This window comes from Phalacrocorax aristotelis, chromosome 2 (assembly GCF_949628215.1).
Source record: "Phalacrocorax aristotelis chromosome 2, bGulAri2.1, whole genome shotgun sequence".
NCBI classification, from domain to species: Eukaryota; Metazoa; Chordata; class Aves; order Suliformes; family Phalacrocoracidae; genus Phalacrocorax; species Phalacrocorax aristotelis.
In genome coordinates this window covers 157,861,388-157,876,750 of record NC_134277.1, presented here as the reverse complement: position 1 = coordinate 157,876,750, position 15,363 = coordinate 157,861,388, and the positions used below count along the sequence as shown (strand labels likewise).

Genomic DNA, 15,363 nt, shown 5'->3' with positions numbered 1-15,363 from the left:
AGCTTACTTTGAAAAAAGACAGACTTCAAGATCAGCCACAGTTTCCGTGATAATGTCACAACATCATGGGCTGAAATGCAATATTTGGGCTGGAGGGAAATTGCCGGCTCTCGGAGCTGTAAGGCACCAAGATAGTAGGAACACACTTGGTACAAGCTTCCCTTTCTCTGGAAGATCAAGTTGTAAGGTAGTGACCTCTGTTGGAGGAGGTTCAGCACTGCAAAAGGCTTTTGAGATGTCAGACTTTGAAGGAAAAAGCAAAGTGGGAATTGCATTCAAATGTAAAAGTCCCTGAACAAAAAAACAGTAATTTTTTTTTTTGCTGATGGTTGCAATGTAATTGAATTAAAAAGAGCATTGTACAGAATTAAGCTAGAAAGCATGTTGAGTTTGTATCATTTTGAAAGAGGAAAGCATATCCAATTATTTTCTAGGCACAGATTCACTCTTGGAAGAATTGTGCAGTTACTCATTGAAGGGTAAACCAGAGCAGATTTTCAGCGTGTAGTCTTTCCCCTTTTCAATACAATTTGTGTTTCAAAAATCAGAGCAATCCTTCCAGACAATTTGGGGTTTATTCCAAACTTGTGTGGGCACACTTATTTGTTTTATTGTAGCTCCCATCAAATAAGTTATTTGGTGTCAGCTGTGCCACTAATAGTTTCCTGAATTAAGAAGGCTTTAAGAGTGCCTCTTCTAAAGGAACTGTGGATTCTTCAGTGCCTTTCCCTTGATTTCCTCTAAGTGGAGAAAATGGACTGAATAAACACTGACCTGACCATACTCTACAATTCTGGTTTTGAGGAATGTGAGCCTTTTTTCACTAGACTATTTTCCGTGGCAGGCCTCCATTTTCCTGATATGACAAGTTTTTAATTCGGTTTTGTGCAGAAAATGAGACTTTATTGATGATGTGTGATCTCAAAAAAAAGTAACTTCAGTTTCAACTAAAACAGTTTATTGTATCAAAGTCAATTTAGCCAAAAGAACTGCCATCAGAGGCAGCTTTTAAACAGCCTTTAGATAGCCTGAATGCTTACTTTGCCTATACAGAAACATTTTCCATCTGGCACTATAAATTGTTCTTCTACTATTCAGATATTTATGATTGAAGCCCCAGTAATTCAGTGGAGTGTGGGTTTTTTTTTTGCTTGTATATCTTTTATTATGGTGAATGTGCAATTAGTGTTTTGTAGAAGAGTAACCGCTAGGTGTCAGGAGTGGAAAGCAGTGCACCAATCTTTGCATAGGTTTCGACTGTGAAGTATGCTGTAAAAGTGTATGTAAAAACTGCCGAAATCTTAATTTGCTAGACCAAATTGTCCAGCAATGAATGAAATTGTGTTTTATGCAGAATTGGGGACTGCTGTGGCATTTCTTATGTGTTTGATTCAGCAGTTAAATGTCGGTATCTGAACTGATTCCCATATTAACATTGTTATAGCTATGATGAGTCCTGAAAATGAGACCAGCTTATCCAAAGTCTAACTTGTTCTAAGCTAATAGCACCAAGCTTATCCTTCCTAAATCTAAAGCTGGTAATTTCCATGTGTTGCTCTCTTTTTTCAGACTATGAGTGATAACTACTATTTTTTACTGTTACCTCAATAATTATTTCTTGTCTGGACAACGTATTTTATTACTTTGGGATTTTGTTTAATGACAGATCTTTATTACTTTAAACACCACTAATAACAGTAGTAGGAATTAGAACGTGTCAGAGGGCGTTGTGGTTTAACCCCAGCTGGCAACCAAGCCCCACACAGCTGCTTGCTCCTCCCCCGTGGGATGGGGGAGAGTATCTCTACCCATGAGTTTTCTCACCTTTACCCTTCCAATAAAGACAGATTAAGAACTGAAAGAAAATAATAAAAATTGTAACGAAAATAACCGAGAAATAAAATCCAAGAAAGACGAGTGATGCAAATGAAGACAAATGTTCACCACCAACCAACCGATGCCCAGTCAGTCCCTGAGCAGCCCCCCCCGCCAACACCCCCCTAGTTTTATTGCGAAGTGTGACACCTTATGGTGTGGAATATCCCTTGGGTGAGTTGGGGTCAGCTGTCCCAGCCGTGTCCCCTCCCAACTCCTCGTGCACCCCCAGCCCACTCGCTGGTGGGGTGGGGTGAGAGGCAGAAAAGGCCTCGACTCGGTGTAAGCCCTGCTCAGCAGGAACCAAAACATCCCTGTTTTATCAACACAGTTTCCAGCACAAATCCAAAACACAGCTCCATACTAGCTACTATGAAATAAATTTAACTCTTATCTCAGCCAAAACCAGCGCAGGCATCTTCCCTAGCAGTGCTCAGAAGAGAAATAAATGTGCATTAGACTAGGAAAACATGTTTGGATCCAAGGAAAATGTCATGACTTTGTGAAAAGAGCGATTCTTGCAGTGTGGTTTGCAAGCCTGTTTCCATCTCTGCAGCACGCTCTAGCTTTTAAGGTTGGGGTCAGATATATTCTCACTGCCTGTGAAGCTTAACTGCTTCTTTGGGAGAGAAAGCTACCCTCGATCCTATAGGCTGTTCGCCCTGTGATACCGTGTGTTGCTAAGGGCTACCTTGGGTTCCAGCTGGTGTGGGCAGCCACATATTCCCTGTCTCCCCCGCCCTGTTTCCGTTCATGGCTAGATACTATAGGCAGAAAATGTTCAGTAAGCCTTGAAACAGTTGCCAGGCTGATAGGGTTATCATTCTAGAAAAATAGTGTAGGGAGACATTGAGCTAGGTTTCTTTTATGTAGTAATGCTGTAACTGTTAACACTGTAGTGTTAAGACTTTAATGTAAGACTTTTAATGGTGGTGTTTTTCACCTACTATTTTATGAAAATACCTCTGAATCAGAGGTTTGTGCCACACATACATGAAAATTTAAAACTCAGTCCCTGGAAGAAAATGCTTGCTCTTTCCTTAGATGTGCTTTCCATATAGTGCTGTGCTTAGCTTCCTCCTCCAGACTCAGAGCATGGATATGAGGTTCTTGTGGAGTACGTTTTCATAGCCTGGATAGCCCTGTTCAGTGTTAAGCTTTATTAAAAGCAGTCATGGGAACAGTGTATGCTTTCCCAAAAGGTGAGCTTATGTATTCCTGAAGCAGGCATTCTTCAGTGGTCACAAACATTTTTTTTCTTCTGTTTATTTGACCGGGGTTTTTAAAGTAGTTTGAAAGCATCATATTCTTCCAGTAGAACAAAGCAAAATTAAAAATGTAACTTATGAATGTCTTTGTAGTATTTTACCTTTAACAAAATAAGTTTTCCAGCTGCTCACCAGTTGCAAGCAAAATCCTTGTTAATGTACAGGGTTTTTTCAGGTGTGAGGGGGGGAATTTCTTTAGTGCTCGGCTGAATTTAGTTGCATCATGTATTTCTATTAAAACTTCTCCTGGGCTTAGCTTAGGGGAAAAAAAATGAAACGTGTCAGGGATGTTTTCAGCATGAAGGGCATGCGTGCAAGGCTTGTTTTGAAAATATGCCTTTGCTTTCCGCTTGTCTGATCATGACATGACACGCAACATCATATAACCCCATAAGGCTGTAATGGGCCGAATCATTGTAATCAAATGTGGCATTCCGTATGTCTTCCTCTACAAGTAGGTCAAGTTTAAACCATGTTTTTTGGCTTGTGCTCTGATTTCCCATAACCTGCTCCACGTGGCTTGAGTACTGTGCTGGAGTACAGAGCGTGCCAGGAGGGATTCCGGGCAGCTTCATTGGGACAGTCAGTTTTTTGACAGACACTAGTGTGGGCTTTTTTCTGCTCTGATTTTACAATGTTGTGTTTATTGCAAGAGAAAACTTCAGTTGCCTAAATCATGCTTTTACTGAATCTTATGCTGTCAGTTTATCTAATGAGTTACCTTTGGACGCTACACTAAAAAATATTAAAATCAATAAGACAACCTGGGAGAAAAACCAGTTTCCAAGTTTTGAAGTGTACTTTATTCTGTATGAGAATACCAAATAAAATTGGACAGAGATTGACAATCTGAAGCTATATAAGAACAAATAGGTAGTGACCTAAACTGTGCTTAAGGCTGGGCATGTGAATATTTTGATGTTGGTGATTGCAATACGCAAAAATCTTCTTGATTACAGCTTCAGTGTGGCTTTTGTTCCAGTTGCACTGGAACAATTGTGGGTCAAAAGGTGTGCTACCACCCAAAAAAGTCACCTCCAGTCAGTGTTCAGAGTCAGTTGTTTGGCTCTGGGACAAAGCCCTGCTAAATAAAGCAGGATATAAAACTCAACCAGCAGCAGTACTTGCTGTTGGCTTTGGTCCTTATGCAGGCTCAAATCTTTCTTGAACTGGGGCTGACTGATGTGGCAGTGTGTTCAAGAAGGATGCATTTAGTGCCTGAAGATGTCCTTGACTAGCCAGTGATGGTTCAACGTCAGGGCTAGTTAGCTGGAACTACACCTGACTTTCAAAAACAGTAGTTCTACTTCAGCTGAAGTTGTGGACTTTAAAAATCATTACTGACTGGGCATGCCTCTGTTGGTGAGTTAATTACCAAGATAAGTTTTCACAGAACTACAGAAATCATCTGTGTTGCTCATGCTTTTAAAGGGCATGAAATAGCAGAAGAGTTCCCTGAAGATAACTGTAACGGCTAGTCTTGTAGACTGTTTCTTTTACTATATGCATATTAGCATCTTTAATATTAGAGCCAGTAGTGGACCTTCTTTCAGGTGTTTTGGGCCCAGCAGAAATGCAAATGACAAGCCGTCTTTCTAGAAGGCTGTTTCAGAGCTAGAGACACACTAGTGCTTAGCCTCGCCAGAAGCGTAAATTCCTGTCAGATCTTGTGTTGTTGCTTTGAATGCTAAGGAGAGAGAGAGTGTCCTCCCAAGAAATGATAGATCAATTATATCATCTCAACTTCTACTAAATTGAATTTTCAAGCTGCTTCTAGCTTCTTAAAGTTTTACTTTTTGTGTTAAAACTTGGAGGATTTGTCATTTTCACAGTTCTTAAAACAGAAAATCTTCCAGTATTAAGGAATACTTGAGATCCTTAAGTGTTAGAATTCATCTTGATACAAGTTTCAAAAGTATTGTGTTTGTCCAGCTTCTGCTAAATTTCCATTCACTCCATAAATACTGAATATACAGTGAATGTTTTGCTGCTGAGAAAGGAAATGTGATTGCAGATCTTGTATGAGAAACTGGTGAGTAAAGCTTATCAAGGTTACTTCAGTATGCTGAATGCATGAGGGAAGAGGTCTGTTATGAACTTCATCACCAACAAGCGTTCATGCAGCTTTGTAGTCATGTAAATTGAAATGTACTCCTATATCACGCCGTCATCTTGTTGCTGTTGAAGTTGCATTAATCCATTCTCATCATCTTCAATTTCTCTCCTTCTCTGAGAGAGGCTGTTCACTGAACTGTTACCATTAGGACCGTTGTGTCTTCTGCTTGAATTTGTTTCGCATCTACTGTTTCGTTGTAGCGCCAAACCTTTTGTTGCGCTTTTCTATTTGTTAAACTCACTCCCAGAAAAGAAACTGTATGTTTGTATTGGCAAACTTTTCTGAGGGATGAAGGTCTGAATGAAGGTATTTGTATTGTAAAACAGTCTCCGACCCCTTACTCATTTTAGGAAGTGGTAGGGGTTCAATTAAACTAACTGTTCCTCAGTGGCTATATGCTCTTCTGTGCACTTACCTTCAAAATATTCCAACCCTGTAAGCATGCCCCTACTCTGACCTTCAGAAGTAATGTTATCCAATATATACACCACTTGCGTTACCCTGTAAACTCTTAGGAGACTGGTTAATATCAAAACGAAGGCAGAACCTACATAGAGGCATTTCCTTGAGGTATTGAAAATACTTTGGTGGAGGAGTGGATAGTGCAGCTGAAGAGCTGAAGCTGGCAGTACTTGTAGGTATAGTTGGAGTTCTCTTTAGGCAGGTAACACTATTCACTGCTCTATATTTGCTACTCCCTTGTTAACGTTGGAATTGACATATGTAATACTGTTCTGAGTTTGAGGTTTGGTTTTTAAATCTGAATCTACTGACTCAGTCAGCATTAGGCAGTTTGTACTTTTGCTTTTTATTGCTCCTGTTGAAAATCCTTGTTTAAGAATGCCTCTGTATTTCAGCTTTTCCCAGATTATGAATGTCCTTGTTGGGGGGTGGTCTAAGTGGCTTTTTCAGTCCTGTGTTACAGAACACACTTGCAAGATACAGAAGAGTAGTTACTCTGCTTTCTGGTGTTGCTTGTTTACACAGCATCGCTGCAGCTCTAGCGTTTGAAGAGTTCACTAAGCTACGGAATACAAAGCTCTGGAAAAGCTGCCTCTTTGAAGAAACAAGTTTTGATGGATTAACTTTTAAGATAAATGTCTAAACTGGACATCCTAATTTAAAACTTCCTTAAATAATGGGTGTTTCTCATAGGCTTGGAAACCTGATCAGACTTTCCAGAAAATTAAGTTCAAATGCTTAGGGAGCAGAAGTTGCATTTTCTGGTGTTTGAAGGAGAATCATAGAAAGGTTTGGGTTGGAAGGGACCTTTAGAGGTCATCTAGTCCAACCCCCCTGCAGTGGAACAGGGACAGCTTCAACTAGATCAGGTTGCTCAGAGCCCCGTCCAATCTGACCTTCAAGGTTTCCAGGGATGGGGCATCCACCACCTCTCTGGGAAACCTGTGCCAGTGCCCCACCACCCTCACTGTAAAAAATTTTTTCCATATATCCAGTCTAAATCTACCCTCCTTTAGTTTCAAACCATCACCCCTTGTCCTGTCACAACAGGCCTTGCTAAAGATATTGCCCCCATCCTTCCTGTAGTCCCCCTTTAAGTACAGAAAGGCCACAACAAGTTCTCCCCGCAGCCTTCTCTTCTCCAGGCCTAACAACCCCAACTCTCAGCCTGTCCTGTCAGGAGAGGTGCTCCAGCCCTCGGATCATTTTTGTGGCCCTCCTCTGGACCTGCTCCAACAGGTCCATGCCCTTCCTGTGCTGGGGGCTCCAGAGCTGGACGCAGCCCTGCAGGTGGGGTCTCACCAGAGCGGAGCAGAGGAGCAGAATCCCCTCCCTCGCCCTGCTGGCCGCGCTGCTTTTGGTGCAGCCCAGGATACGGTTGGCCTTCTGGGCTGTGAGTGCACATTGTTGGCTCATGTCCAGCTTTTCATCCACCAGTACCCCAAGTCCTTCTCTGCAGAGCTCCTCTCAATCCCTTCATCCCCCAGCCTGTATTGATACCGGGGTTTGCCCTGACCCAGGTTCAGGACCTTGCAGAGAAAGTGGAGTGCACAAAAAAGCAAGCGTACACCTAGTGATGAGGTCCTATGGGCAGAATCCACTGTGATCAGTTGGATTACACTCAAAAGTTGTTTTTCTAAAAACCTAGATTTTTAACTGTTGTTTGGTCATTCTGTAGAAGTTGTTGGAGCAAAGATTAATGTAATTAGTTGCTGGAGCAAAGATTGCATGATTTTCAACAATCCCAGATTAATTCCTGCTTCCTTCTCTAGTTTCTGTGATTGTGTGACTTATTGCTGAATCTTGTGAATCCTGAAAACTAAATTGTGTGCTGTTTTTAGTTTGCTTTTCCCTCACATACCAGTTGTGTTTTTCTTATGGAATTCAAAAAATCTGGCAACACAGGTTCTGAAATCTTTTTTTTTTGCCAGACAGTTTGCTTTAACTTCTTATTGCTTTAGTTTTCTTGATTCCTAACAAATTAATAATTCCTACGGTTGTGCTACTTTCCCTGCAAGTAAACATCAGTCTTCAATAAAAGTAAAAATCAGGAAAAAAAAAAGGGCATATACCTGTAGGTTGGTATAGTTACAGTAATTTAAAACTTGATTTTTAGATCTTACGCTTGCATCCAGATGTCAGACTGTTGATGGCTTATTCTTAAATAATCTGAAATCAGCTTTTTGGGTAGTGACTTGTGTTTGTCTTCCAGCAGCACTACAATGAACTCCTGATATTTGAAGGCAGTGGTTCTTAAGTATGTTTTCAGCCTCTGTAAAACATGGGAGGGTCCTTGAAAAGGCTGCCTTCATATGAAATGCAGTTTTCATAGTCCTACTGAAGGTATCAATTTCTGAAACTTATGGTAATGTTTGAAACTGTTTTGTTAATTTATCGGACCTAGATTAATCTAATAACTATTTAATTTTTCTTCCACTTCTCATTTCTTTTAGCTGGGATGTGACAGCAAACATAAGAAGAACTGTTGAAACTTGATCATCTCCTGTTTTTGGAAAAGTCTAGTGCATTTAACTTGTCACTTTGTGATTTGATGGGAAAAACTGTTCATTGGCCACAGATGACTACTATTGAGAGGCTTTCTGAAATTTGCTTTGGATTATGGAGAGGTAGTAAAACTCAGGCTTATGATGACACCAGTTCCACTTGAGGTTGCTTGTGTCCTAAGCAGCAATGGCTTTGTTGGCTGTGGGTTGCTGCAGTTATGCAAAACAATTTCTCAGTCACCATAGGTAATGCACTTCTTTAAGTGTATTAAACAAAGATGAAAAAGAGCCAGTAATTCAGATCTTTATTTTCATCAAAGCTGTAACTCTTAATTTTTCGATCATCACCCCTCCCTGAGAAGAGGAAATGTACTGTACAGTGCACGTTTTCTGCTTCCTACCAGAAGGTGATGAATCCAGTGTGCAAACCCTAATGGGAGCCCTGCTCTGGTGAGCCCCAGGCGTGTACTTAAAGTAGGAAATGATTATCGGAACTAAATTATTTTGCCATTTTTATTTTTAGGTTTGCTGGCATGGGTAATCTCATTAAGGTGCTAACCAGGGACATAGACCACAATGCAGCACATTTTTTCTTGGATTTTGAAAGTAAGTCTCTCGGCCCTTCACAGCTGGTGCATTTAAAATGGTAACAGTAGGGTTGCTATTCCCTGCTGCAGTGAAGGCTAGGGGACTCAGCTGCAAATCTGCAATTTGAAAATAGTTGCATGTGTTTTTTCCATTCCTTTGGTTTTTTTCCCCCCTCCAGTAGTAGCCAAGCCACCATCATGCTACTGTGTAAATTTTCTTTCCTTGTGCATAGTCATTTTGGGTCTCTGTGGTCAGTGATGTCCATCCATCTGCCTGCAAATCAAATAATCATAAAATGAAAAATTCTGTCAATATGCCTTAGTGATCTGTGCTGAGCAGTTGTTCACTGTAATCCTGTCTTATACAAGAGTGAGTACTAAATCATTCCTGATCCATGGTTCAGTTAATGTGCATTTTTTACATCCAAAAGTCCAAAGTGGAATTGTCTGAGCTTCACAGATGTTTTAGGCAACTCGTGTAAAAGATCTGTGGCATACTTGTTACATCGCTTCAGCATGCAGAAAATGCTATCTCGATGCAGTTTTCTATAATGGCTTTCTGACAAAATTACGAGGGCTGAGAAAATTAAAGCTCTTTCCTTCTGTTGTCCCATCAGGTGAAAATCTGTGGCATGGCTCCCATGTCAATGTTTGCAAATATGTTACTTAGCCCTCAGCGTGATACTCCTGCTCAGGACACGGGTGCTAGGGTGTACCAGGACAGAATTAGTCACTGGTGACGCCTTCAGTTGGAGTTCTGCCCCTTTCTCGAAGGGGTGGATGTGAAGATGTTGGTGACGTAGTCACTCCTTACAGGAAAGCTGCATTGCATCTCTGGGATCACCAGCTGTACGCCCTCGAGGTTGGGGTCTCCCTCACCCATCAGGGCAGCAGCCTCAAGGACGGGTTTGTGCCTGATGGAACTCTCCGGTCTTCTTTCCCCCACCGCTTCAATCAACTATATTTGGGCTGTTCCTTCTTATAAAAAAGAAAATTTTCTTCTCTCTCATTCTTGTCTTGGCAGGTACCTTAACATGGGGAACCTTCTAAAAGTTTTGACATGCACAGACCTTGAGCAGGGGCCAAATTTTTTCCTTGATTTTGAAAGTGAGAAGATGATTTTATATATCTATTACTCTTTGCCTGCAGTAGACTGCATTTGTCATGTACTAAATGTATGTTTTCACTTTGCCATCTTTTTAACAGCTTTGCATGCCTGAGCTATGGATAATTGTTCAGCAAACTTTTGTAGAAAGCAATGATCTGTTTTAAAATAACCTCAGTTTCTAAAATGTAGAATCTTTATTTCAGGGAGGGCTTTCAAATCATATTTTACTGCTGGAATCTGATATGGTTCTTGTTTTAAAGCAAAATTCTGTTTGCTTTTCATCAAAACTTCAAAAAGAATTTTAATTACTTGAAGACTTATTGAAATTGCAAGGAGATACATACACCTTAAAGGCTGAATGTGAAACCTGATTTTCTCTTCTTTAATTCCAGTGTGCCACTGCATATTGAATAATGCTGCATATACACATTGGCTCACAACAGCTATTCATAGCTCTTCAGCATCATCACGTTCAGGGTGTATATGTGAACCTTATTTGATTTGGCATTGAAATTTGACAGTTAACCTCATCCCTCCTTAAAAGGAGAACTCAGAGTATAGAGACAAAATTGCTTCTGAAAAGAAGAGGCGTATAGCTTGTCTGATCAATGCCAAGCCTTCTGGAAGGTTCACATATTGTTAGTATTTCTGCTTTTAGTTTTTGTTGCATGGTGTAATACAGCCTAAGAATGGCAGGTAAGTGTTGTTGGCTGCTGCTATGCATGTTTAACTACTTTCTTTTGAGATATGCAATTGCTTTACCCAGCTGCCCATCAGCAAGCATAAAATAAGAAAACTAATGTTCAAGTACATTTTGCCCATGTAATAAAACAATATTGGAATTATGGAATAGCATAACAAAAAAATTGAAGTATTGTGATACGGATGATTTCAGATTCACTGCATCTTCCTTTCTTGCCCCGAATTATTTTTCAGTTGTGTTTGATGAAACAGTAGCAATTGGTTATGCTTGGAGAAATATGTTTTTGCTTCAGTGATGTTTAAAGTTATAAATTCTCTGAACCCTTATCCTGTACTGTTGATTTTATCAATTGTCTCTTCTGAAAATATTGTTATTGGAAAATGATAGCTGTACAAATCATTCATAAAGGGAAGATAATCAAAGGCTGTATTTAAAAAATCAGGAGGCGAAACTTGTTTAAAGCCAGATCTCACATATCATCAGAATAGGTGCAACTTAGTGACAGAGGGAGACTGATAGCGGAGAATATCAGAGTTATGAAGCTCCAGCTTAATCTGCAGTGACCATTTCATTGGACTAAATCAAATTGACGTTAGCTGGATACAAAAGGCATAATTGAAAAATCAATTGCAATAAAAATTGGTGCTATTTTAAAAAAAAATTGATTCTTTAGCTATCAGTTTTGTTTTGTATCAGTGCATGTTTTGAGCATGAACAGGATTTGGCATGAAAGTAGCAGGTTGCTGACATGAAATGTTTACATACGCAGTCAAATTAAGAGACTTATATTATGGCTGAATTGTTAGACTGTTCTTTATTCATTTTGGACCCTGTCCTGCGTTTGTTTCTGCTGCTACACTGTGTATCCATGCTTCTCTCTACTCTGTTTCAGATAGCTTGCCTTGACAGGATCTTGGCTTTGACACAGTCAAGATCTTTCTTCAAGACTTGGCACTTAATCTTGTGATACTTAACATTGTGTTTTTATGTGGAAGAGCAAGTAAGCTCTGTATTAAAAACAAATTTGCCAGTTCTGTGTAACGCCTGGCCCAGTAATATGCAGTTTGAAGTCTTTTGTTCTAAAATCCATATATATTATGTATCTTTGGGGTGAGCAGGCTAGTTGAATAGTTCTTGCACAGTAAAGAGCTAAGAATCTAATGTCCATAAAGCTTTATAGGGATAGAACCTCTAAATTTAGAGAAGTTTTAGAATGGTTTCTAAGATATTTATCTTGGTGCTAGATTCCAGTGATTTTGTGACTGACTATCAGAATACATGCAAAAAAGTGTTCCCATAAATTATATAATGGGCTGTTGGCTTTTCCTTGCCTTCACACTGGTTAAGCTTATGTTTCTGTGGTCATTCACTGTACCTATTTGAAACAAATAGTTGTTTTAAGTATTCTACTAAAGTCTCTGCGGTGCCATTTCAACATGAGCAAAGGAAAGTGCACAGCTTAAAGGACAATGCTGTTAACATAAAACAGCCACCTACAATGTGGGAAACTTACAGCTCAGCTTTTACATTGGTGTCATTACTGTCACAGTGCAAACCTTTTCCAAATCTCCAGTTTGAATAGTAGCTAAAATACAGAGTACTTTTGGTTGCAGACGGTGATCTCAAGCTGGTGCTGAGAGTATTCTGCATTACCTCCAAAGAACTTGGCTAGGTTTCAGAGGAGCCACAAAGATAGCATTCTCCATAGCAATGATGATAGAGATGAATAAATTATTTCATCCCCAGCAGTCTGGGATTTTTCTCTCCCTTGCTTGTGAGTTTTGTCCCAGATGGTTTCAGATGACTTGATGTGTTCTTCCCTGGGAAAAATCTCAGTTTAAACAGTGTTTGCTGTGCAGTATAAACTTTTAACCCCAGATTTCTCTCCCTACTGGTTCTGTAGGCTAGCCAAATATTTTTTTAATAGTCACTAAATGCATGTGTTCCCCGCATGCAATGTGTTGTTGTACTTCCATAGCATTTAGTTTGCATAACAGCGTTTGTATATTGTTTCAAGTCTACTCTTTTGTCTTTAATATGTTACCGTGTGAGCTTTCTGAACTCTAAATGTATATTGCATCTAGTGTAGTAATGTTTTGATTAAATTTAAAATTACTTAAAGCTGAACTCCTCATTTACTTGAGGGACCTCAGTCTTGACTTCTCTTACTATTGGATTAAAAAGGGGAAAGTTGCCCTGAATAACCGGGGGTCAGCTCCTTTGGCAACAATATCAAACCTCAGAACGTTGCCATGAGCTGTGCTGTGCTTTACTGCATTTGTTCTTTCTAATGGAAAATGTTGCCGGATAAAGGCAAAGCCTTGTCATAAAGTTGTAGCAGGAATTTACATCCATGGAAGGGGAAGGGGGGAAAATCCCTGAAATTGTATGCCTCCTACCTCCTGCTGTTTGGACGCCTAGCATTGCTGGTTGCTTTCCCTTAGCTGTCAAGACTAGCTCCAGAAGCACAACTTCCTTTCCTGCTCTGTCCACTCCACACTGAGGAAAATGAGTTCCACAATTAGTGATTCTCAAGTGAAAGTCCTGTAGCTTGACCCCTCAGGTACATACTGATATGTGGGAACGCTGCCTCCATATGCTCAGGATTACAGTAGTGCTTAGAAGAGGAACCTTCCCCTCTTTCTCCATCTATGACGGACTTTCAGAATACAATGCTCTAACCTGCACAGAGAAGCAAATAAACCAACTGTTCTGAGTCAGCCGGCACTAGGGCCTGAAGATTTTCTATATTGTGCCTTATAAATCTATCCTCATACATCTTAAATGTATTGTGAACTGAACATAAAAGAATTTAGGTTTACTTCTTAAATTTGAGCTCTTTTCTAGGTGCAGAAGAATTACAGATGGGACTAAACTTAGGTGGGACAAATCAGGTTTACAGCTTTCTTCTGTTGCAGGGGACTAGGTGCACCAAAATTAAATAATACCAAAAGAAATAATCCAGTGCCTACTGGACTTCAAAACGTGTATTTATAAGCTTCTTTTAATCAAAGCAAACGAGAAAAAAACCACCACCCCAATAAATTAAGTATAAACCATTCTTTTAGGTTTCCTGGAACATTTTAGGGAAATGAAATAAAGTACTTGGCTCATTACATCCTAAATGAAACGCACCAACAGAGGCGTTGAAGGTGTTGACTTGCGTAGCCAGCTGTTCAGTGAAGACCAGTTAGTTTTTATCTAGAAGACTAGTTTAATTTCTAAACTTGGAAGGTCATAGTACTACCTCTGTTCTGCTTGTTGGTAGGTTTCAAAATGAGGAGGTGGAGTTCTTGTGGGCCCTTCTGCTGTACACACATATACACCCCCCCCACCCCCCCCCACTGAAAAATGAACTCTCCTTACTAGAAAGGGCAACGAAAAATGGCATGAAAAATTGAATAGGCAAGAGACGTGCTCAGTGCGAGACGATCCAAGTGACAAGTCTTGATTGCATTATTTAACACCACAATCTGGAATGCTACAGAACTTCATGTTTTAGTCTGTATTTCACTACAGCATTTCATGTTTGTGCATGAACTGCTGCCAGTCAACTGGTGCTTACCTGTCTGCTCTTTTCCCTCATTTTTTTTGTCTTCATTTCTTACAGCAGTCTTCAGCAGCTTTCAAAATTATAAATGTGACCTTTGTGATGATCTGAAAAGCACTGGCCGCTTTTACTTGATGCCTAATCAATGTGGTGCTCTTATACTTTTTTTTGTTTTAAAAGGAGTGACCAGCTTTTTTTACCTGTGCTAATTCTTGATGATTCTCAAAATATCCCAATTAAACTGTTGCAAGGTCTATATATAGGCATATTGGCTAATAATGCCCACTCTCTAGGCAGTAAACCATAAAAATAAGAAGTATTATGCAAAAATGACAGGAAAATCCAGACAGGCAATGCATGTGAAACTTATGTTTTTTTCTTTCTAATGTAAGTATATAACTAACTTCCATCACTGTTAGTGGGAGTTAGACATATGGGTCATGGAAAAGCCACTTTTAAAAAGATGTTTTCCAGACCCTTTAAACTGCATAAAATCATGAAGAGATATTGTCCATAGATAGCTTTTGTTTGTCCCTATAAAAGAGAATCTATTGTTAATACCCTGAATTTTGGTATTGGAAATCCTGGATTAAAATATCCTGATATTTATTTCATAACATATTTTGCCCATGTAAACTGAGAAGTGGGTTGGTTTTTTTTGTGAGAGCTTCAGTAACTTTTTTTTTTTGTGTATCAGTCGAAAAGGAACTAGCCTTATGGCTTAGCTTCCATCAGATTTTTAAAAGAAAACTTGATGTCATATCAGGTAAACCAGGTCTGAGGTACCTGCACTAGGTGATTAAAGGTCAAAGCCCTTTGATTTCTCTCAAAACATACTTCTTATTGAATGCCATTTCTTTAAATGTGTATGTGTTGCTTCTTTGAAATGATGATCAAATATACTTTTGCAAAGTCTTTAGCTAATTATAGAAACACTGGGAGATGGCATATGTCATTGAAGAGGGAGGAGGGGAAAAGAACAAGTTTACACTAGATCTTTTTGTTCTCAGCTCTGGTTTTGCAATTAGTGCAATAAAGAATATGTTTTGAGAATTAAATATGCTTAAAAGTAAAAGATACAGTTTTTCTCCCAACCATTAAAAGGAGAGGCAGGGAAGATGGAAAATAATCTGTTGCAGTGTTTCTAGATAACCATAGACATGAACACCTCCTGTAGTATCTGTAGTGAG

General features: G+C 39.6%; 1 protein-coding gene across 8 annotated transcripts in view; it reads left to right on the top strand.

The window, feature by feature from the left end:
* CYRIB (CYFIP related Rac1 interactor B) overlaps positions 1-15,363 on the top strand; it is a 100,623-nt gene that overhangs the window by 74,204 nt on the left and 11,056 nt on the right. For 3 of the 8 annotated variants that reach the window (XM_075085826.1, XM_075085833.1, XM_075085830.1), the window contains one exon: positions 9,837-9,919. The exons of 1 other annotated variant lie outside the window; for it this stretch is intronic. In XM_075085826.1, the coding sequence (XP_074941927.1) occupies positions 9,847-9,919 (73 nt within the window). In that variant the 5' untranslated portion in view covers positions 9,837-9,846. Of the gene's footprint in view, positions 1-8,748; positions 8,832-9,836; positions 9,920-15,363 lie in introns of all 8 variants that reach the window. 4 more of the 8 variants (XM_075085827.1, XM_075085834.1, XM_075085829.1 and 1 more) reach the window with 2 other exon arrangements.